Source organism: Gossypium hirsutum, chromosome A07, assembly GCF_007990345.1.
Source record: "Gossypium hirsutum isolate 1008001.06 chromosome A07, Gossypium_hirsutum_v2.1, whole genome shotgun sequence".
In the NCBI taxonomy this organism is placed as follows: domain Eukaryota; kingdom Viridiplantae; phylum Streptophyta; class Magnoliopsida; order Malvales; family Malvaceae; genus Gossypium; species Gossypium hirsutum.
The window spans coordinates 96,351,352-96,374,043 of record NC_053430.1 but is presented as its reverse complement, the minus strand read 5'-3'; the positions used below and the strand labels follow the sequence as shown (position 1 = coordinate 96,374,043).

The 22,692-nt window shown below is 34.1% G+C and overlaps 3 protein-coding genes and 2 long non-coding RNA genes across 5 annotated transcripts; 2 read left to right on the top strand and 3 right to left on the bottom strand.

Moving 5' to 3' along the window:
• The first annotated feature begins 1,370 nt into the window (after positions 1-1,370).
• LOC107955544 (mitochondrial outer membrane protein porin of 34 kDa) lies at positions 1,371-3,868 on the top strand. The gene is made up of 6 exons (XM_016891336.2): positions 1,371-1,632; positions 1,712-1,779; positions 2,243-2,353; positions 2,749-2,835; positions 2,979-3,187; positions 3,275-3,868. The coding sequence occupies exons 1-6, from the start codon at positions 1,584-1,586 to the stop codon at positions 3,579-3,581; spliced, it is 831 nt and encodes a 276-aa protein (XP_016746825.2). The 5' UTR covers positions 1,371-1,583; the 3' UTR covers positions 3,582-3,868.
• A 521-nt stretch (positions 3,869-4,389) lies between these two features.
• Positions 4,390-5,449, bottom strand: LOC107943870 (60S ribosomal export protein NMD3). Its single transcript, XM_041074231.1, has 2 exons — positions 5,325-5,449; positions 4,390-5,125 (listed from the first exon to the last, which is right to left on the bottom strand). Exons 1-2 carry the CDS (start codon positions 5,447-5,449, stop codon positions 4,390-4,392), a joined length of 861 nt encoding a protein of 286 aa, XP_040930165.1.
• Positions 5,450-10,894: 5,445 nt separating this feature from the next.
• On the bottom strand, positions 10,895-15,158 carry LOC107956892 (uncharacterized). The gene is made up of 5 exons (XM_041074230.1): positions 15,112-15,158; positions 14,374-14,627; positions 13,959-14,041; positions 13,644-13,739; positions 10,895-11,022 (listed from the first exon to the last, which is right to left on the bottom strand). Exons 2-5 carry the CDS (start codon positions 14,451-14,453, stop codon positions 10,895-10,897), a joined length of 387 nt encoding a protein of 128 aa, XP_040930164.1. The 5' UTR covers positions 14,454-14,627; positions 15,112-15,158.
• A 1,486-nt stretch (positions 15,159-16,644) lies between these two features.
• LOC121231860 (uncharacterized) lies at positions 16,645-16,872 on the bottom strand. Its single transcript, XR_005929948.1, has 2 exons — positions 16,830-16,872; positions 16,645-16,675 (listed from the first exon to the last, which is right to left on the bottom strand). It is a non-coding gene; the product is annotated as an uncharacterized lncRNA (long non-coding RNA).
• Positions 16,873-17,179: 307 nt separating this feature from the next.
• On the top strand, positions 17,180-20,160 carry LOC107955543 (uncharacterized). Its single transcript, XR_001700009.2, has 2 exons — positions 17,180-17,785; positions 19,410-20,160. It is a non-coding gene; the product is annotated as an uncharacterized lncRNA (long non-coding RNA).
• Positions 20,161-22,692: the final 2,532 nt, after the last annotated feature.

Genomic DNA, 22,692 nt, shown 5'->3' with positions numbered 1-22,692 from the left:
TACAAAATATTTCTTTTGATAATCAAAAAATATTTTATAATAATTAGTATCATATATAAACTTAATAATAAATAATACCTAATTAAAACTTGATTTAAATTACATAATTATATATATGAAAGTACCTATTGACGCATTAAGTATATATTGACGCATTAAAGTAGGAAAGAATAAATGAAGCTAAACGTGATTTAAAGAAATATTCATATTCTATACTATGTTAAAATATGTCATAAGTTCCTATACTCTTCGTAAATTTAGAATTTAGTCCCTATAATTTTATTTTTGAGAATTTAGTCATCCTACTTTTTAGATTTCAAAATTCAGATCTACTTGTTAACACTATTAAAATTATTTTGTTAAATTCAAGTTCATTACAACGTCATTTTTTAGTTATATGGCTACCAAGCGAGTATTTTTATTTAAAAATATCACATCAACGAAATTAACAAAATAAATTTAACAATATTAACAATTGAATTTGAATTTTTGAAATCTAAAAAGTAGAATGACTAAATTCTCAAAAATAAAACTAAATGGACTAAATTCTAAATTTATAAAGAGTACATGAACTTATGACATAATTTAACCTTTATATTATAAAACAATTATTATTAATATATTTATACTTGTAATATATATATAAATATTTTTCACAAAGAATATTATTTAAAATTTATTATTAAAATAAAATTAAAATATTGAATAATTTATTACAATAAATAAATTATATTATTAAATACAGATGATTAAAAATATATGTTTAATTTTTATAATTAAAATTAAAAAATTATTATCAATATAAAAAAATTAGGTTTAATTGAAGTTAATTTTTATATAAAAATAATATTATTTATAAATGAGTTAATTTTTAAAAAATAATTTATGTAAACAATAAGTTATTTTACAAGAAAAAAGATTTATTTTCTATTAACTGATAAATATTTTTCATGAAACAAACACAATAACATGTAGAAAATATTTTTTTTAAGTATGTATATAAATAATTTAAGTTTTATTTTATTTAAATTTGAAAATATTTTATTTAATAAATTATTCTCATTAAAATCACATATTAAATACAAATTAGATTAAAATTATTAAAATACTTTTACTTTTTTAAATGGAAAAAATATTTTTATTTCTATATTAAAACCAACATATATTGAGTCTTTAACTCAATTGGTCTATAAATTGTTATTAATACAAAAAACATAAATTTAAATACACTAAAATATATTATTATCCCATTTATGAATTATTGAGAAATTGTACCTTCTATAAAAAAATAACATAATAATAAATTAAAAAATAACCAAAAATAAAATATTTAATACTAACATAAAGACTTTGAAAAAGGGATCAACGGTGAAAGCAGCGAGAAACCAACCCACCTCTACCATCCAACGGTCCACATTTTTCATTGATAAAATAATATTTTTTTAAACCAGAAACCCCCAATCCCCGAAATGGATGGTGAAAGTTAGGGTTTTTGGATTCTCCTATTTATTTTATCCACCTCTGTGGTTTTGAGCTTCATTTCTTTTTCCTTTCTTTATCACTGAAATTCCAAGCAAAATATCATGGGCAAGGGTCCTGGTCTCTACACTGAAATCGGCAAGAAAGCCAGAGGTATAAATTTTTTTTAAAACAAGAAAGCTTTAAACCTGTAATATTTATGTCTAATTTTTCAATTTTTGGGATTTTATAGATCTTCTTTACAAGGATTATCAGACTGACCAAAAGTTCACTTTGACCACTAGCTCTCCCACTGGTGTTGTAAGTTTGGTTCTTATTTTCTGGGTTTGTTTAATTTTTTTTTTCTCTAGATTATGTTTTCTTTAGTCATTATTGAAGAATTCATTTGAACCCAAGTTGTGATTTTTTTCATATTTAATTTTATATAAAATGCATGTGTTCTTTGTTCCAGTGAACCTAAATGCTGTTTCTGTTTACATTTTTTTAGATTTTTTTGTTTAGTTTTTTAAGAATAAAATTATGTTAATTACAAAAAAGAATGTTTAATTTAAGCTGAAATTAAAGGTAAAGTGTATGCTTTCCAAACATATGTATGTGTGTATTCAATTTTTGAAGTATAATAGCAGCTATTTTTCTTGAATTTCATCATGGTTATCTCAATCTTTTAACTGCAATGTATCATCAAAGATGTTCGATTTCTCAATCTGCTATGAGAACTTGAACTAATTTGGCCTTGTTTTGTTGTTTTTCCCTTTATTTTCAGGCAATTACCTCTACTGGAACGAAGAAAGGTGATCTTTTCTTGGCTGATGTTAATACCCAACTGAAGTCTAGGAATGTTACAACTGATATCAAAGTGGACACCAGCTCCAATGCAAGTACTTCTAGTTTTATCTATAAGTTTGAATTATTGGTTGAAATTTCTCTTTTGCAAGTTAGATATGATGCTCTTTACTCCATTATATATTCTTCGGCCTTCATCTGACTTCTATTATAATAAAATTAGTAATCATGTCTTGTCCCCTCTATGTTTGAAACCCAAGCTTTAACTAGGAGAGTAGCTGCTTGATAACATTGTTTAGAACATCATACTGCTTGGGACCTGACCTATTTGGCCGAAATGCTTTTCAATTGAAGGATCTCTTTGGTTTAGTTCGTAGTTCCTTTTTTACCTTCTTATATTCCTTTGTTGTTGATATATATGTTTTCCATCTTTTGTAAGCCTTTTTGAAAATTGTTTGTTGTACTAAAGTAATTTATGTTTATCAGCTATTTACCACCATAACAGTTGATGAACCTGCACCCGGGCTAAAGGCAATCTTTGGCTTCAGAGTCCCTGATCAGAGGTCTGGCAAGGTACAAAATTCTGTCTTCAGATTTCAATTTGTATCCTTTGAAACTTCCTTCTTGTTTTGGCTTTTGGCTCAAGAACGTGTTACTTAGAATGTGTTTTGAGATGCTGTTGGACATGTCTGTTTTTTCGCTTTTGTGTATACCAGATTGAACTCCAGTATTTGCATGAGTATGCTGGGATAAGCTCAAGCATTGGATTGACTGCCAACCCGATAGTTAACTTTTCGGGTGTGCTTGGAACAAATGTTCTTGCACTAGGTACCGATATCTCATTCGACACAAAGACTGGGAATTTCACCAAATGCAACGCGGGATTCAGCTTCACCAATGCAGACCTCATTGCTTCTTTGGCTCTGTATGTGGTTATGTTCTATATACCTATCTACAGCTGAACATTCCAAATGATATAATCTCAAGTTTAATATCTTGTTTGTCGATGCAGGAATGAAAAGGGTGATTCAGTTAACGCATCTTACTACCATATTGTGAATCCATCAACCAACACTGCTGTTGGTGCTGAGGTGACTCATAGCTTCTCTACCAATGTGAACACCATCACCGTGGGTACACAACATGCATTGGATCCATTAACCACAATCAAGGCACGGGTGAACAATGCTGGCAAGGCAAGTGCACTCATCCAGCACGAGTGGCGCCCGAAATCGCTCTTTACCATTTCTGGAGAGGTGGATACCAAGTCCATCGATAAGAGCCCCAAGGTCGGACTTGCTTTGGCACTCAAGCCTTGAGAGCTTAAAAAAAAAAAGGAGCTCATTTTGGTAAGGGTATGGTAGACTTGAAAAGAGTTTTGAAGTTTTAGTCTGTTATTGACATTCATGGTGTTGCCATCTTACCTTTCATGTCAATGGTTTTTCATTTAAAAAAAGAATTAAGTGAAAAAAATGTGATAACTGTTTTTAGTCATTCCTTGTTTAATTGAGGTGAAGTACCTTTGATTTGCCCCATAAATTTTTTTTAGAGGCTCTCTTTGTTTTTTCATGGAATTTGCTAATAAAGTAAAATAAGGGTTTGTACCTTTTCCATGTTGAGGACAATTTTTACTTGTATAGAACTTGGTAACAGGTATAGGCGTAAGTCTAACATTGGACTAGCTTGTAAAGCTCGGCCATGGAAAGCTTTCATTACTGGTGGTGAGATGATTAAAGGTAGAAGTATAATGGAAACTCTTTTAGTTTGATCCTTCAAGAATAAAATACATATATTTTGGACAAAGGTTTAATAATGTGAATCCGTCGAACCCAAAAATTAATAATTAGGGTTTTAGAAAATCTATGGATTTAAGAAAATAATCTAAGTAAAATAATCTAAGTAATTGTAATAGATATTTCTAACTTGAGCAGTGAGAGCAAAAGCGAGATTAGTCTTCACTCAAAGGACTCCATGAAAGCAACCAAAAGCTTCCCAGTTTAACAGGGCAGCAACAAAACTTTATTCGCTTTAGAAACAAAGGGCATAAAAGCAAATAACTCAAAACACCATTTTCAAGCAAAACTCACAAGAAAATTAATCAATTATAGAAAACTGCGACTTTGATCATTAGTCTTTCATGCTATCGTCACCATCTTCCTTATCGCTCAACTCGAGATCAGCAAGCAACTCTTCCAATGGAACTGAAGGCACATCATCGCCATCTGACATAGATGCCATTTCCGATGGTTGGTAATCTTTGTTACGGTACAGCGATAAGTTGAACCGGAATTCAGGGTTCTCTTCTAAATCTCTTAAGAACTCTTCGTATTCCGTGTTCATCTTTTCTTCGTCACCTCTACTTTTGGATTCATCGAGTTCCATATCAAGAGACTTAAGCTTCCAAGGACGAGGCTTCCCACGCTTCTTCTGGCGTTTCTCTTCGTAGCTCTTCTTTAACAAAATCACTTCGGGAATTACAAGATTCTGATACTTGTCTAGCTCATTATCGTTATTGTTGGCACCATATAGGTCATAACCGAGAGCATGATCTCCAGGTTTTAATATATGGCCCAGATGAGTTCTTACATAGAACAACTTACCGTAATCAGTGACACGAGCCACCTCAACATCGGCCATGACGTATTTAGAGCCCCCGACGTTAAATTCTGGAGAAACAACTTCCACATTAAAGACATATTCAACCAACTGCCTGCTACCGAGTAGATACTTAAAGGAATACCTCCAATACTGGTCAGGGTCCAAGAAACATTGCCTTAGAGTAAGTGGATCGAGCAATGCAATGTTGTTTGTTACTTTCGTGCAGATCACGAGCGGTCCGAGATTCCCCAAACTAACAGCAAGTCTAGGAGGCAAACAAATCAAATCCTCACGGCAAATCGGGGATATTTCAACAGAGAAAGTATACTTATAATTGTAGCTATTATTCTTAGGGTCGTGAGAAACAAGCTATTTGCTCTCTCTACGGTTTGTTGGAGCAACTTTATCCAAAAACTCCACGAATTTCAAAGCATGACTCTTATTGGCAAAGAAAAAATCGATACCCTGATCCATCTGCTTGATTTTGATAGCATGGACTGCAGCATCGTGCTTTAGGATGAGCTGCTTGAGATAAAAGAAAGTGCGTCTGTGTGAAACTCGTTGTCTCAGCTGCACGGAAGCCACCCATTGATCCGGGTTTGCTTGAAACCTTGTACAAGATTCGCACATGTGATCTTGCAAAACATACTGAACAACATAAGATTGCTCTAGAATCGCTCCGTTAAGAACCTCTTTTTGAACTGTTGCGGAAAGGATCGATTCGAGAACTCCGATATGACTACAAGTAAATTGACCGGAACGAAAAATAAAGTGAACACAAGGATTTACGTGGTTCGGCTTTAATGCCTACGTCCACGGGCAGAGGCGAAAAGAAATTTCACTATAACAAGATGAAGATTACAAGTGTTTTACACTCAAGACACAACCCGAGAACCTCACAACTCTCAACCCCTATAGAAAACCCGAAAGCTAAAATCCTAGCTTTCAAAGAACAAGCTTTGCTCTCTCTTGGTTTGGGATGATGAATATGGCTAATGAACCTCTCTATTTATAAGAGAGTTCAAGGACATAATTGTCCAAAACTTTGGCAAAGATTTGTGGTTGAAAATGGACACCAACAACCATCCACTAATCCACTACCACCAACAACCCACTACCAACAACAACAATCCACTACCAATTTTAAGCCATTTCTTAACAAATCTCCACCTTGGCTTGAAATTTACCAAGCTGAACATCATAGTGAATTCCTCGAACTGGATCACCTCTTCCAAACGCCTCTCTGGCGCTAATCAATCCCGAATACCTATCAAGTCCAAGCAATGCTTGAACTTATATGCAGGGATCACCTTAGTTAACATATCTGCAGGATTCTTCTCGGTAGCAACCTTGCTGATAACAATGTCACCTTGCGTAACATGTTCCCGAACAAAATGATATCTGACATCAATGTGTTTGGTCCGTTCATGAAACATCTGATTTTTAGTCAGATGTATGGCACTCTGGCTATCGCAAAATACAACAGTGAAATCCTGTTGTAAACCCAAACTGCTTACTAGACCTTTCATCCACAATGCTTCTTTCACTGCTTCTGCTAACGCCATATATTCCGCCTCAGTCGTAGATAAGGCTACGGTAGACTGTAACACAGCTTTCCAACTAATGGCTCCTCCAGAATAAGTGAAAACATAACCCGTCAGAGATCTTCTTTTGTCCAGATCTCCAGCATAATCAGAGTCCACATAGCCCGTGACACTGCTAGTGCAGTCACTCTGATCATATACCAAGCATAAATCTGCAGAACCTCTCAAGTACCTGAGAATCCATTTCACGGCCTGCCAGTGTTCCTTGCCAGGACAACTCATGTATCTGCTGACCACACTAACTGCATGTGAAATGTCTGGACGAGTGCAAACCATTGCATACATCACGCTTCCAACTGCACTCGAGTATGGAATGTGAGACATTTGCTGCTTTTCTTCATCAGATTGTGGTGACAACTCTGCAGAGAGTTTGAAATGTGGTGCCAACGGAGTACTCACAGTTTTCGCTTTATCCATGCCGAAGCGTTGAAGAACCTTTTCAATGTAGTTCTTCTGCGACACACGAAGCTTGCCCGCCTTGCGATCTCTGTGAATATCCATGCCCAAAATTTTCTTGGCAGCACCCAGATCCTTCATCTCGAACTCACCACTCAACTGCGACTTTAACTTGTTGATTTCCGACATGTTTTTGGAAGCAATTAACATGTCATCAACATACAGCAACAAATAAATGTGCGAACCATCTGAGAGCTTCCGATGATAGACACAAGCATCATAGTCACATCTTGTGTAACCATGCTGAATCATGAAGCTATCAAACCGCTTGTACCACTGCCTTGGGGATTGTTTCAATCCATATAAAGACTTCTTTAATAGACAGACATGGTCTTCTTTACCAGGAACTGTAAAACCCTCTGGTTGACGCATGTAGATTGTTTCCTCGAGCTCACCATGCAAGAACGCCGTTTTTACGTCAAGCTGCTCAAGTTCTAGATCAGACTTGGCCACCATGGCAAGTAATACACGAATGGAAGAATGCTTTACGACTGGGGAGAAAACTTCATTGTAGTCAATCCCCTCTTTCTGAGTGAAGCCTTTAGCAACCAATCGTGCCTTGAATCTAGTTGCTTCAACCCCTAGGATGCCTTCCTTTTTCTTGAAGACCCATTTGCAACCAACTATCTTCTGGTTACTTGGCGGCTTAACCAACTCCCAAGTATGGTTCTTGTGAAGAGATTCTATCTCCTCACTCATAGCAATTGCCCACTGTGCCGACTCATCACACGTGACAGCCTCATTATAACTGGAAGGTTCTATACCAATGGACTCCGCCACACTGAGCGCGAAAGACACCAGATTAGCGTAACGCGGATTTGGTTTGATTTGTCTCTTCGTTCTTCCAGTGGCAATGCTATATGGTTTTTCTTGAGGTGACTCATCTTCATCGGAATCTTGCACCTCAACTTGATCATCCTGGACTGAAGTACCTTCCGTAGGAATTGGAGCGTCCACCTGACACTCCACCTGCTTCTCAACACCGTGATCTCCCATTCTATCTGACTCCTCCTTTTCCCGGGAATTTGTGGTGGATCGAAGCATGGATGACTCATCAAAAGTCACATCTCTGCTGATGATGAACTTGGACGAAACCGGATCAGGACACCACAACCTGTATCCTTTCACCCCTTGGCCGTATCCAAGAAATATGCATTTCTTCGCCCTCGGTTTGAGTTTTCCCTCATTTACATGAGCATACGCAGGGCAGCCAAACACTCTTAAACCAGAGTAATCAGCAGGAGAACCAGACCATACTTCCTCAGGAGTCTTCAGCTCAATAGCTGTTGACGGAGATCTGTTAACCAAATAACAAGCAGTATTAACAGCTTCAGCCCAAAATTCTTCACCGAGCCCAGCATTTGATCGCATGCAACGAGCTCGCTCCAAGAGAGTTCTATTCATGCGTTCTGCAACTCCATTTTGTTGTGGTGTTCGACGAACAGTGCGGTGTCTCACTATTCCTTCATTTTTGCAGAACTCATTGAATTCACCTGAGCAAAACTCCAAGCCATTATCCGTCCGGAATCGCTTGATCTTCTTTCCTGTTTGATTTTCGATCAAAGCTTTAAATTGCTTGAAGTTGATGAGAACCTCATACTTGCTCTTCAGAAAATACACCCAAACCTTTCTCGAGTAATCATCGATAAAGGTAAGCAGATATCTGTAACCACCTTTAGAAATTGTCGGAGAAGGCCCCCAAAGGTCAGAATGGAAGTAATCCACTGTGCCTTTTGTCTTGTGAATCCCAGTGCTGAACTTTACCCGAGTCTGCTTACCGAAGACGCAGTGCTCACAGAAATTCAACTTTCCTGTACACTGCCCAGACAATAATCCTCGTTTGCTTAGCACCGATAAGCCTCTCTCGCTCATATGCCCGAGCCGCATATGCCATAACTTCGTGGTGTCAGAATCTAGATCATCTGATGATGACACTCCCGCAACACCTGTAACCGAGGAACCATCGAGGAAGTAAAGGCCCCGCTCCAAATTACCACGTATCACAGTCAAAGCACCCGAGAATACCTTGAGAACTCCACCTTCAGCAGAGTACCGAAAGCCTTTCTTGTCCAACGTACTCAAAGAGATCAAATTTTTCTTCATTTCTGGAATGTGCCGAACATCAGTTAGAGTTCTAACAATACCGTCAAACATCTTTATACGAACTGTGCCAATCCCCATGACTTGACATGCGTGGTCATTTCCCATTAGTACTGAACCAGAATGCTTCTCGTATGTTGAGAATGCATCTTTCGAAGTACTTATATGAAATGTAGCTCCCGTATCAAGAATCCATCTCCCACCAGCGTAAGAGTCGGATACTGCAAGAACGATCTCGGCATCACTTGAAGAATCTGCATCAGCTACATTCGCACGATCATTTTGTTGCTCCTGTGATTCTGATTTCTCCTTCCTTTTCGGACAATCTACCTTCATGTGCCCGTACTTCTTACAGTAGTAGCACTGTATTCTCTTCTTGGACTGCGATCTAGGATGGCTTTTACTTGAACTTCCACCCTTTGCCTTGGATCTTCCTCGAGCAACCAAGCCTTCGCCTTCATTGTTTTCGACCACCTTACCAGTGATTTTCTTCCTCAACTCACTGGAACTTAAGGCATTTTTCACCTCCTCTAGAGTCAGGTCATCACGACCGTACATCATTGTATCAACAAAATTCTCATACGAGGGAGGCAAAGAACACAAAACAATTATTGCTTGGTCCTCATCATCGATTTTGTTATCGATATTATTCAAATCCATGATAATGGAATTGAATTTATCCAGGTGCTGGGAAACAGGTGTACCTTCCTCCATCTTCAGGGCATAGAGTCTTTGCTTGAGGTAGAGCCGGTTCGTCAATGACTTCGTCATGTACTTGCTCTCTAACCGGAGCCACAAACCGGACGCGGTTTTCTCATCCGCTACTTCTCGTAGCACTTCATCTCCTAGACATAGCAGAATAGCACTATGTGCTCTTTCTAGCATGTCATCCTTTTGCTCTTCCGAAAGCGTGCTTGGTAATTTATCTTTACCAGACAATGCTTTTAGCAATCCTTGTTGAACCAGCACTGCCCGCATCTTGATGCGCCATAAACTGAAACTATTTTTCCCGGTAAATTTCTCGACATCATACTTAGTCGATGAAACACTTGTAGCCATAATTTGGAACCTTTGAATGAATGATAATATTTTCTTCCTGATGTGAAAGATCAGACAAAGCTGCAGTCACAGGGCAATTCAGAAAATATTATCACTCCTTCAACTACGCTCTGATACCAATTTGTTGCGGAAAGGATCGATTCGAGAACTCCGATATGACTACAAGTAAATTGACCGGAACGAAAAATAAAGTGAACACAAGGATTTACGTGGTTCGGCTTTAATGCCTACGTCCACGGGCAGAGGCGAAAAGAAATTTCACTATAACAAGATGAAGATTACAAGTGTTTTACACTCAAGACACAACCCGAGAACCTCACAACTCTCAACCCCTATAGAAAACCCGAAAGCTAAAATCCTAGCTTTCAAAGAACAAGCTTTGCTCTCTCTTGGTTTGGGATGATGAATATGGCTAATGAACCTCTCTATTTATAAGAGAGTTCAAGGACATAATTGTCCAAAACTTTGGCAAAGATTTGTGGTTGAAAATGGACACCAACAACCATCCACTAATCCACTACCACCAACAACCCACTACCAACAACAACAATCCACTACCAATTTTAAGCCATTTCTTAACATGAACTTTCAGCTTGACCTTGATTCTCTTAGAATGGGGTTCGGTCCAAATAAACTCGGCATTTACTAGCCTAGCTTTTTTCAAATCGGTCTCGAGTCGTTTCACACAATACGTTAATAACTCCTTCGATTCGAGCTGAGCTTTTAACCAAGTTCTAGGGGGCTGCAAGTAGCTATCACACCCAGGACAATGCATAATAGTGGCATGTTTTCGTAAACCTTCCGTGATGTCAACTTCAGACCTCAAACAGGTCACACACATATTGGCAGGATTCAGAGCCATCAAAATACCACATTTGCAACACAAGACAGTGCCTTTTGTCTGAGGAACCACAAACATATTTGCAGCCATAGCTACCAATTCCTGAAGAAAGATAAATAAGTGCATAACATTACAATGTGCAGAAAAGGCTACGAATATTAATGTTTACGTTGTTCCAACAAAAGGGTTAACTCAAAAGCAAATCTTAAGTTAAAACAAGAAAAACCCAGATTAAAATAAGTGTAAAATAACAAGGAAAACCCACAAAGTTCAATAATCATTCAACAAATAGGACTGGAAACAGAAAAAAAAATTGCAGAGAACAGATAACAAAAACTTAGCCATTACCCAAAATCTCATGACTCAAGTACAAATCAGAGTTTCAAAAATTACCTGATTTTGATTTGATTTGCTGATTGTTTAGAATCCAATAGTCAAGATGCTGCAGTTTAGCGGCGGGATGTTTGAGGAGAAATAAGAACTGAGGGTGGGTCGGCAATTTTTAAAGGAAATTTGGAAATCACTTTTTTTTTATAATGTATTAAATTTTGGTTGATGTTTTTTATTTAAAATTTTTATTAAATTGATTTTAAGTTTATTATTTTATGGTAATTAAAGAAAAATGTTATATTTTTAATAACAACATATTCTCATCATTTCAATCGGTAAAAATGTATATATCAAAGAATGAATCCTAAAATAATTGTTGCGGATGAAGTTTTAATTTGAAGAAAAAATATTTTATTTTAATAGTTAAAAATAATAAATAAGTAATATAATTAAAAATTACAATTATTTGTCGATTTAGTCTTAACTCAGTTAGCATGATCATTGTTGCCAATACAGAAGGAGTTGAGTTCAAATGCGCTAAAGTGTATTACCCTCCTATAATATAATGGTAAATTTACACTTTAACCCTAAAATGATTTAAAAGTTTATTTTTTTTGATAAAAATACATAAAATTTTATACAAATACATACTAAATTATGAATAAATGGATACCTATTTTCTAACATGAAATTTATTTCTTAAAATAATACTTTTATAAAAAATATTTTTTAAAAATCCACAAACAAGACTAAAATAAGATTCAAACTTTTCCTTTTCTTTGGTTTATTTATAAATAATAAATTTTATTATACATCTTACTTTGCTCTTTAGTCCTCGTCAACTTTGTTGAGTGTTGGGCATTGTCTTTACTCATAATTACCATCACCAATAACTCTTACTCTGAACTCCAAACTTAAGTGATTTTTTTATTATTTTACGAGGGCTTAATTGATTATTTTTATTACTTTATTTGATTATTTAAGTAAAAAATATTAAAGTTGTAAAAAAATATTTTTAAAAGATAAATTATAAAATTCATATAAATATTAGAGATTTATAAATAATTATAAAAATGATTGAAAATATAAAAATTATAGAAAATTTTTAAATGTTATAAGAAATTTTAGAAAAATATTACACAACTTTATAGAAAAATATAGAAAATCTATTAATAATTATAAAAAATATAGAAAATGTTAAATGTTATAAAAAAATTTAGAATAATATATTAAATTTTTTTTAAATTTATTCAAATACTACACATTTTTGTTTTCTCTCACACAATATCCTACATCATACATCAACTGATACTTATTAACTTCTCTCTTATCATTCTTCCTCAACTAAAATATTGCCTATCACTAGAAGTGTTAATGGGTCAAGTTGAGCTTAGATCAAATTTCAAAAAAATATCTTGGCTCAAGTCCAACTAGACCTAACTTGCCAAAATAATTTCGTTTCAATATTTTAAAAACAATAAAAACATTTTTATTTAAATTTAATTATAAAATGTTAATATAAACTTATTTTCTATATATTTTTTAATTGTTTAATAGATTATTGGATTAGTTTATAAATATATGTACCAATCACCCACCTTAAACCATCAAGTACTGAACTCATAATCATTCAAACCCTCACTCAACAGTCTACACAAGTCTTGATCATCACAGTTCAGTTTCCCCCATTTCCTTATTCCAAAAGCAAACACTCCAAACTAGCAAAGTAACAAAATTCTCCTATAAATCTTGTAACTTTTCAATAATTTTTATTTTATAAACTTCTTTTAACTTTTAATAACTTTATATAGCTTATTTTTAATTTTTAATAATTTTTAAATTTTATACTATTTTTACATTATTTTATAATATTTTTCTAAATACTTTTATAACAAGGTCTAAAATTATTCATAGTCTTTCTCAACCCATAAATAGGAGAATAATGCGCTTCAACTCACTCGAACCTACATTCTCCTGACAATAGTGTCTATACCAATTAAGTTAAGACTTAATAGGTAATAATATGTTATATTTACTTGTGCTTTCTACACAAAATTTTCAATCAACCCAATTTTTTAAATTAAAACCTTTCCCAAGAAGACCTATCCTTGTTAGGTTTGAACAAAAGAAATTTCATGAGTTGGTCTATTTCTGTTGGAATTCAAATAAAATGATTTTGGAAATTCAGAAGGTTTATGTATTGCTAGTTAACTTGAAATTTTAGTTTGTGTTTCACGGGTTCTAAGGCATGTTGCATGATCAGTAATGGATTTGGTATACAAAGATTGCAAATATTTGGTATCCATATTCATCTGCTGATGAATTTTGTGATACTTTATCCTTCTGCATGACCTACTGCCTTAATGACTCCCTCCATTGTTAATGTATCATACCTTTAACTGAAAATGCAACATGAGCTTCATGAACCAGACTTCTTTCAGAACCCACCTCTGATTCATCATTAATAAGCATGTCGAAAACAGATAATTCTGGAAAAGTAAACGATGGAAAGAAAATTTGAAGAGAACTATATATTTAGTTAATAACATCAAGAAAAAAGAATCCTATTAGTATGCCGGAGTTACATACTGCAATAAGAAAATAATATACTTTTTTGGCTAGCTACAATCCTGTCAGGACATTTGGAAATTGTAAACCAAATTAGTTGAGATCTTGTATATAACCAATAGTCCAACATTACAACATACGATTCTCAGTGGCTGCATTCCAGAGATCCAAACTATCATTGGAAGCATTTAAATCATGATTATCATGATCGCTAAATGAAATCCTGCGCAGCAAAACAAGCATTAGCTTTTCACACTGTCAGCAAGCGTTCTTGATGATTTGAGAGAGTAGTCTTCATTTTAGCCAATGTACAATTATTTTCTCAAAATATTACATTGCTTAAGCTTTCTTTATTTTTTTGGTAAAAGCAGACGCAATAGTTATTGAACATTAACATCAAGTTGTTAATATAAATAATTGTAGCTATGTTTAAATTTTTGCAGGTTTCTCTGCCTAGCACTACCTAAATCAAAAGAGATTTGATGTTTATGTGTAATAGAGGATATTTTTAGTTACACAAATATGATTTCAGTGCGACATAAAGTATTCACCTACTTTGGGCATTGTAACTCTCCTTGATAGCTTGCTGGTGGAGCACCTGCACCAGCAAATGGTATTTTGCACTGAAAACCCATGGATTCCAGAGAAGTTACACCCTAGTTCACAAAGTTATGCACAGAGATATTAACAGATACATGCTTCCTTGATTTTAACAGAATAAGAAGGGGGTACTGAACTTATAATGATCTTCGCTGGATCCTCTGGCATTTGATACTTAATTGTCGAAGGACCAGACTTACAATGACTTCCTACTTAGTTAAAAACAAAGAATACAAGGGAGAAAAACCAAGGCTGGTCAAAATTTGAACAACAGCATAAAATGCAACACGCCATCCATGTATCAAAAAGTAGTGATCTCTAGTGAGGCACTTCCTATGACTAGCACATAGTGGCCCTTATACATATGTCTATGAATATTGAGATAGATATAGTTCCCTGGTAAAAACACATTAGCATGTCCTTTCAAATTTGCACATGATGCATTAGTAGAGAAACCTACATATCGAATAAAGCACTGAAAACACACCACTGAAAGAATGAACGGGTGACTCAGACATGAAAATAAGATTGAAGATAATTTCAAGAGACATAGAAAAATATTGCTAAATTCCTGTTGCAAAAGTGCAGAGCATGGAGGTTATAGATGCAGGTGATTATTAGCTTGACATTTCAAGCGATCTTATTTGGGTTGCCTAAATCAGTTGTCCGGCAAAAGAAATTTAGGACACTTACTGCTGGGATAACACTTGCTGACAGCAGAAAAAGTTACTGAGGATATTGATGAGCATATTAATTTACATGATTCTTGTGTTTGATTTGGTTTATTTTTAATTAATCTCTGCTTAATTAATGTTTTTATGATTTAATTTTGTCAGGGATGCAATTGGTCAAAAACAAGTAAAAAGGGGCCAAATTGAAAGACAAATCATTGAATCGGGGCCAAATCAAAAGGATAGAGAAAGCCAAGAATTTATTATATATTTTGACTTTGTAAAAAGCTAAAAATAAAAAGATTTCATTTTTTTTATTTTGTTTTATTTTATTTTATTTTATTAATTTAGGTTAGGCTATTTTTAGTAAACGCCATGTATATAAATAGGGGCTTTTAGTTCTTAGAAAATCATGCATTCACTTGATATTCCTACTTCTATTTGGAATAGAAATACTCTCATTTTTCCTTTCAAATTGGCGTTAAGTATTCTTCCATTTTCATTTGGTTTTGTTTCTTTTCTAAAATTGGGTTAATTGCCTCTCTAAGTGTTTTTCCTTTCCAATTTCCATCACCATAATCATCAATCTTCCTTCCAAGCTCACAAAGCATGAACAATTTCATGCTTAACTAAATTTCATCTTAGCTTTAGGCCAGCGTTCTTTTCGGTCGGGAATCGTGACATACAAATTCGTGTTAAAAAAATCTGTCCTATCGGTATTCATTTTTTTCCTAAGTATCGGGATAGTCCAATCATCCTTTAAAGTTAAATTCGATTTCAAGTCAAAGTGCACATCGGGTTGGAGTCGTGTTTGCTTACAATTGGAAATTCGAGTCTGCTGTGCTGTATTCGAATTTTCGAGAACAAATCGAGGAAGAGGTGATCGAGTTTAAACGACCCATGCGGTTGAGGCCGTTAATTCGAGTTGGGTTCTTCAGAACGCAAGGCTGCCGGAATCTTGAATCAGGAACACGTGTATCTCAGTTAGATAATCGGTAAGGGTTAGTTTGTAGGTCGTACTGAAACCAGCTACTAGAGGAAGAATTGATGGTTAGGACGTTTTTAACTGCTATAACCAGCTTATCGATTGGAGGAGAAGATTAATTTTTAAGGATCGATTCTCAACACAGAATTGACCGAGTCTAAGGCTAAGACTTATTTTATCTGTTGCAAAATTCTGAATTTATTTTCTAATTTATTTAATTAATTGTTTATACTGTTTCAATTATCTAGTTTCTAAACATTTCAAAAATCCCCGATTTACTTTTATTTCTAATTTTTGCGGGTACGATTGGAGTCGTGGGCACGACTATTGCCACGACCTTCGACACAACAGACAATCTGATCATAAACTATACACGGAAGTTGATTATCGCATCCAATCTTTGTGGACTCGACCCTACTAACACTCTATTACTAATTAGAGTTATTTTGTAAGAATTATATTTGGTGGTTTCGACGCCCATCAGATATTCAGAGATCGACATTCCTTTTGATGTCGTCCAGCTATGCTAGTTTCATCAGCATGGCCCTCATAACCTGTTGTCTTTTCTTGTTGTTTCCTTTGTTCAAAGTATTGCCTTTGCCTTGACAATAACAAGAAAAAGGAAAGCATCAAGTAGGAAATAATTTCCACAAAAGTAGGTGGCAGTTTATTGGATTTTATGTTACAGTGCTTGACAGGTAGGAAAATGATTGATAAGTAACAAATAAAAGTAAAAATAGAATAAGGTTGTGTACCTGTTGTGTGTAGAATTCCTTGACTGAGATTGTGGAGAGACAGGAGAGCAAAAAAAATCAGAACCAGCCACTAAACTATCAAAATCTGCACTTAGAATTCAAAACGGAAACGGGATAGCTTATGCCACTATGGGATATGATGGGGATATTCTACGTAGTGTTTTCTTATTCCCTCAAAAGATATAATCTTTTCACTTTTCGAAATAGTACTTGGCATTTCTATAAAAAATGGAAAACTATTGAAATAATTATATATGCATTATTTAAATTGCTGCAAAACAAGTAATTAAAAATATTTCTGAAAATATTCTTATAATTATTGAATTGGATCCGTCGAGTTTATACAAAGTACGTTTCAGTTATTGTAAACTTTATTGAAAAAACAATAATTAAAAGTCACATGTTTTCTTTTCATGTATGTATATTTTACTCTTCAAATGGACAGAAGGACCAAATGTCAAAAGAACACGAAGAGACCCTAATCATATGGGAAATGCCGATAAAAAAATCAGAGTGACGCAATCAACAAAAGAAGACTTTTCTGACATCATAAAAGAAGAAGACGCGCGAAAAACGCGTGAAAGGACAACAGGCTGTCGGCCAAGGACCATGTAGGACCTCAATTTAAGGCGTGCTTAACGGGCAATTATTAGGTTGTATTATTAGGGTTTTTATTTTACTTTTCTACCCCTCTAAGTTGCCTATATAAGGTAGCATCCAGTTATCAAATAAGCAGAGTAAAAAGTTTCTGAGAATTTTCAAAGTTTATAAAAGAGACCAAAAGGAGGTCTGTATCCTTGGAAGCTCCGGCTTCATTTTACCAAGACGTTTACCCTTAACCATACCTCGAAGTTTTAAACTTCATCCATCATAAACACAAAAACAAAGGCCTCACGTCAACTTAAAAGACCATCATCTTCATCAACAAGTGATCGACGAACAAAATCCAGGTTCAGGTACAACTATTTATTTTATGTTTGCATATCATATGGAAAGCATGAAATTCTACAGTATATTGACTGGAAACCTAAAGGGTTTCCAAGATTCTCACTGAAAGAATTTTTGGATCCTCCCTAGGTATAACAATGTCATGTACTGAGAAGATAAATTAATAAAACACCAAGAAATTCTGGAAGATTTTAATGAAACAAAAAAGTAAAATAGAAACCAAAAAGAAAAAAGATAAAACAACAGAAAAATGTCTGACCTTAAAAGAATTACACGAATTTTTTAGAAATAAAGAATTAATACACAGTAAGGATAACAAAGATAAAGGAAAAGAATTTGTAATAAAGGAAGACGATAAAAAGAAAGAATGGAGAGATGATTATGAAAGTTTAATAATACATTAAACACATTCCAAGAACCCAAAACTTGGTTGCAGATAGGTTAGCCAAACTCAGTTTGAGCTGAAAAACAAGCCTTCAAATTAGGCTCCAGACAAAATAAGTGTTTTGCTACAAGAAGAAAAAGACAATGGATGGTTTACGTACGTAGTTGATGTATTTCTCTTTTTTCACCAAAAAAATACATTAAAATGTCTTTATTATCTAAAAAAATAGAAATAGAAACGAATAGTAATACAGAATCGGAAACAAATAGTAATAAAAGTTTAATAATACATTAAACACATTCCAAGAACCCAAAACTTGGTTGCAGATAGGTTAGCCAAACTCAGTTTGAGCTGAAAAACAAGCCTTCAAATTAGGCTCCAGACAAAATAAGTGTTTTGCTACAAGAAGAAAAAGACAATGGATGGTTTACGTACGTAGTTGATGTATTTCTCTTTTTTCACCAAAAAAATACATTAAAATGTCTTTATTATCTAAAAAAATAGAAATAGAAACGAATAGTAATACAGAATCGGAAACAAATAGTAATACAGAATCTGATAAACAAATAGAAACAAATAAAGAAACATGCCCTAGAGGAAAGAATAGTACATACATTAAGGTAAAGATACACAATAAAGTAGTAATGGCCTACATAGACACAGCTTTCTATATAGAGAACCATAATGAAATAAAACGAGGAAAAAGAAGAATATTCATAAATTATAAAAAAAAAATGAATGATGCTACCATAGGAGACGCCTATATAAGCTTCCTAGAAAAGATTATATTTTAGCATAATTAAAAGGCTGTAACTGGTTTAGTACATTAGATGCTAAGTCTGGATATTGGCAGCTAACACTTCATGAAAACACAATTCCATTAACAGCTTTTAGTTGTCCACCTCAGAAACAATATGAATTTATAGTATTACCCTTTGGACTAAAACAAGCCCCTAGTATATATAAGAGATTTATGGACAAAAATTTAGAAGGATTAGAAAACATAGGTCTAGCTTATAAAGACGATATTATAATCTTTATTAAAGTATCAAGAGAAGAACATCAAGAAAAGTTAAAAGTTATACTTTAAAGATGTGTAGATCACGATTGAGTTTATACTCAGAACAAACTCAAGCTCTGTTACAGGATTTCTCAATTATAACTCAAGGGGAACCGTAATCAAGGCAAGCTTATCAGGTGGCAACTCAAAATTAGGAGCTACATGTTTAAAGCCATTTTTATTTCAGGACACAGCCGGATACACTGACGAGGGAATGGCAGCAACAATAAAAGCAATAAAAGCAATTTTGGACCAAAAGTTGAAAGAAAGCCAACTAATTGAGAATCAAATCAAAGGACTAGAGGAAGCGCTGAAAGATCTTGGAGGATCAGCAGTAGACCTACCAAGCCCAGCAGAAGTAGCAACCCAAAGTACCACAACAACACCACTTTGTTCACCATCACTAGTAATTCCATCACACTTTGACTGGCATGAGTACGGGCTAGGACACAGCTGTGTGCCTCACATCCAATGCCCACACAGCTTACGACACGGGCATGTCACTTGGCCATGTGTGCCACAATCACACTTTGACTGGCATGAGCACGGGCTAGGACACAGTGTGCCTCACATCCAATGCTCACACGGCTTACGACACAGGCATGTCACTTGGCCATGTGTGCAACAATCACACTTTGATTGGCATGAGCACGGGCTGGGACATAGCTGTGTGCCTCACATCCAATGCTTACACGAGTTACGACACGGGTGTGTCAATTGGCCATGTGTGTCACACGGCCTGGCCACACGGGCGTATGTCCCCTGTATTGTGAAATTTTTTTATGTTTTTCCGTAAATTTTTTTAGTACTCGGTTTAGTCTCAACTCATTTTTAATGTTTATTTTAGGCCTTAACCGCTCCTATAAGCTATTATATGAATGTATGTGAATGAATTTCTATATGATGAATGAGAATTAAATATGAAATGTTTTGATTTATTGGGTTAGTGGTGTTACATAAGTTTTAAACCTTAAATTTTGAACTCTCTAATCCCAAACCTCAAACTCCAAAATCTTAAATTCCAAACTTTAAAATTAAAACCCTAAACCAAAACCTTATAACTTAAATAAAAAACTTGAGTCGGAATAATCAGAGAATGGGATATACCCAAGCCTGGATATACCTATACGGGATAACATCGAGATATCACTGGAATGGGATATCCTTGGGTGGAATAAGTACGACAAGAAGCTACAAATTCTGAACTGTAATAAGAAAGTGCATGACATCCTGGGAATAGCTTATTTCGAGAGAGTATATGACGGGATAAAACCAGAGCAAAAATAAGAAAGAGAATTAACAAGAGAATAAGAAAGAGAATTAACTACAGCAGGGCAATTAAAAAACTGTACATGATATCCTTGGAAGCATCGGCTTCATTTTACCAAGAGGTTTACCCTCAACCATATCAAGAAGTTTTAAACTTCATCCATCATAAACACAAAAACAAAAGGCCTCACGCCAACTTAAAAGACCATCATCTTCATCTTCATCTTCATCATCATCATCTTCTCCAACCATACTTTATTAATTGACACCGTATAATTTATTAAATGATATGGAAGAGAATTTTTTTTTTCTCCACACATTTATTGACTTTTTTATATGTTTTATAGATCAACATACACTTTAAATTCTCCATAAATATATATTACAATTTTTACATGTGTATATTTTTTAAAAATTATCATATTCTTCATATAATAATATTTTCAATATGAATATAATTAAAATTTTTATTTAATGTCAAATTCTCTTACTATATTTAAATAGTCAATTTGGTTTAAGTAGTATTTTTTTTATTTCCTAAAAAAAACAATGTTTTTATTTGTTGAAATAATACTTAGCATTTTTATAAAGAATAGTTAATTATGCTGAATTTATCAATTGACATGCAAGAGAAATCTCCACATATTGGTTCGCCTTTTTCTTTGTCTTTTATATTTTGTAACACTCCTTAACCCTAAACTATCGTCGGAATAGGGTTACGAATAATTACCAGACCTATCGAACAATTTACATAAAATACTTATGTTCAACCCATCTAAACACATTTAAATATGCTCAAAACTTGCTAAATTTAGACATTTTATATATTATCCAATACTTAATTCCAGTCACTTATCATATATTATCAATATGATTCAAATTCATACTAAATTAGTCAAGTCATATTATATACCTTATCAAACTAAATTCTACTTATTTCATCAATACATTAACAATCCAAAACGACACATACATAAAGCATCCTAGGTACATGCCATTACCAACTATTAACACGTTTTACCTCATTGAATTCGGGATCGACCTGGGATGCTGATTCAACGATCTAGCTTTAATTTAACCTGCGCACGGAAACAACCGCACGCTGAGTATGAACTCAGTGGTATTTCTATAATCCGAACACTTAATAAAATGAAAATATAACAAATACTTAAAAATCATATGTCATATACAATTGTATAATTATACAAATCATAGATAAATCATTTTTAACTCATTCGATTTTTATCATCTATTAACCCAATTAACTTTCGAAAATAAATTCACAATCATTTAAATAATAATATTTTCCATTCATATGTCTCATTTATACTTCTGTTCACTATTCAATATCAGTAAATAATTTTCAGTATCGATCAATTTTTTTTTCAGTTTCATTCAGTAACAGTCAATCATTCAATAACAATTAGTTGTTTAATAATATGCAGTCACTCTTTAACAATCAATTATTTAGTAATAATCAATTATTCAGTAACAATTTTTTTTACAGAGTAGCAGTCAGTTATTCAGTAGCAATAATTATTCAGTACCTTTATTTACCCCTATTAACATGACTCGGACTCGGATGAATACACGGATCCAACCCACACACCGGGATAGCATATAGTGTTTCATCGGCTGGAGCCGGAATACACCGTAATGGTAACAGTAATAGTAACAGTAACAGTAACAGTAATAGTAGTGGTACATAGAGTACCTCATCGGAACAAATCTGGAACAGTAACAGTAACAATAATAGTAAGGTACGGAGTACCTCTTCAGAACGAATCCGAAACAGTAACAGTAAGGCGACACTTATAGTGTCTCATCGACACAAAGTCAGAATATCCCTGAATACTTCTAATCCTATGGCATGTCAACTATATCCGACTTAGCCCAATACTGTTAATAGGGTTTCTAATTCATTTTTCAGTTTCCAATAGTTTCACATCTCAACAATCATATATATATATTCATAATTTGATATAATTCATTTCAGTTTTCAATATCAAATATTCAAGTTTTACAATAATCACATATATTCGTATAAAAATTCAATAAATTTAACTCATACCTAATCAATCCATTTCAATCATATAACACAATAATTCTCACCTCAATTACTATCATAATATTCAATCAAAATTCAACAATAAATAAATAATTTCACTTTTCAATTCTAACCGATATCTATTCTAATTCAA

Excerpts from the sequence above, each read along its gene's own strand:
- LOC107955544 (XM_016891336.2), top strand. The coding sequence starts at position 1,584 with ATGGGCAAGGGTCCTGGTCTCTACACTGAAATCGGCAAGAAAGCCAGA. Across the intron at positions 2,836-2,978 it reads CTGATCAGAGGTCTGGCAAG|ATTGAACTCCAGTATTTGCA; the intron begins GTACAAAATTCT and ends TGTGTATACCAG. Across the intron at positions 3,188-3,274 it reads CTCATTGCTTCTTTGGCTCT|GAATGAAAAGGGTGATTCAG; the intron begins GTATGTGGTTAT and ends TTGTCGATGCAG.
- LOC107943870 (XM_041074231.1), bottom strand. The coding sequence starts at position 5,449 with ATGGGTGGCTTCCGTGCAGCTGAGACAACGAGTTTCACACAGACGCAC. Across the intron at positions 5,126-5,324 it reads AATCAAGCAGATGGATCAGG|ACTTGCTGTTAGTTTGGGGA; the intron begins GTATCGATTTTT and ends TTTGCCTCCTAG.
- LOC107956892 (XM_041074230.1), bottom strand. The coding sequence starts at position 14,453 with ATGGGTTTTCAGTGCAAAATACCATTTGCTGGTGCAGGTGCTCCACCA. Across the intron at positions 14,042-14,373 it reads GGAGAGTTACAATGCCCAAA|GATTTCATTTAGCGATCATG; the intron begins GTAGGTGAATAC and ends TTTGCTGCGCAG. Across the intron at positions 13,740-13,958 it reads GAATGCAGCCACTGAGAATC|AATTATCTGTTTTCGACATG; the intron begins GTATGTTGTAAT and ends TTACTTTTCCAG.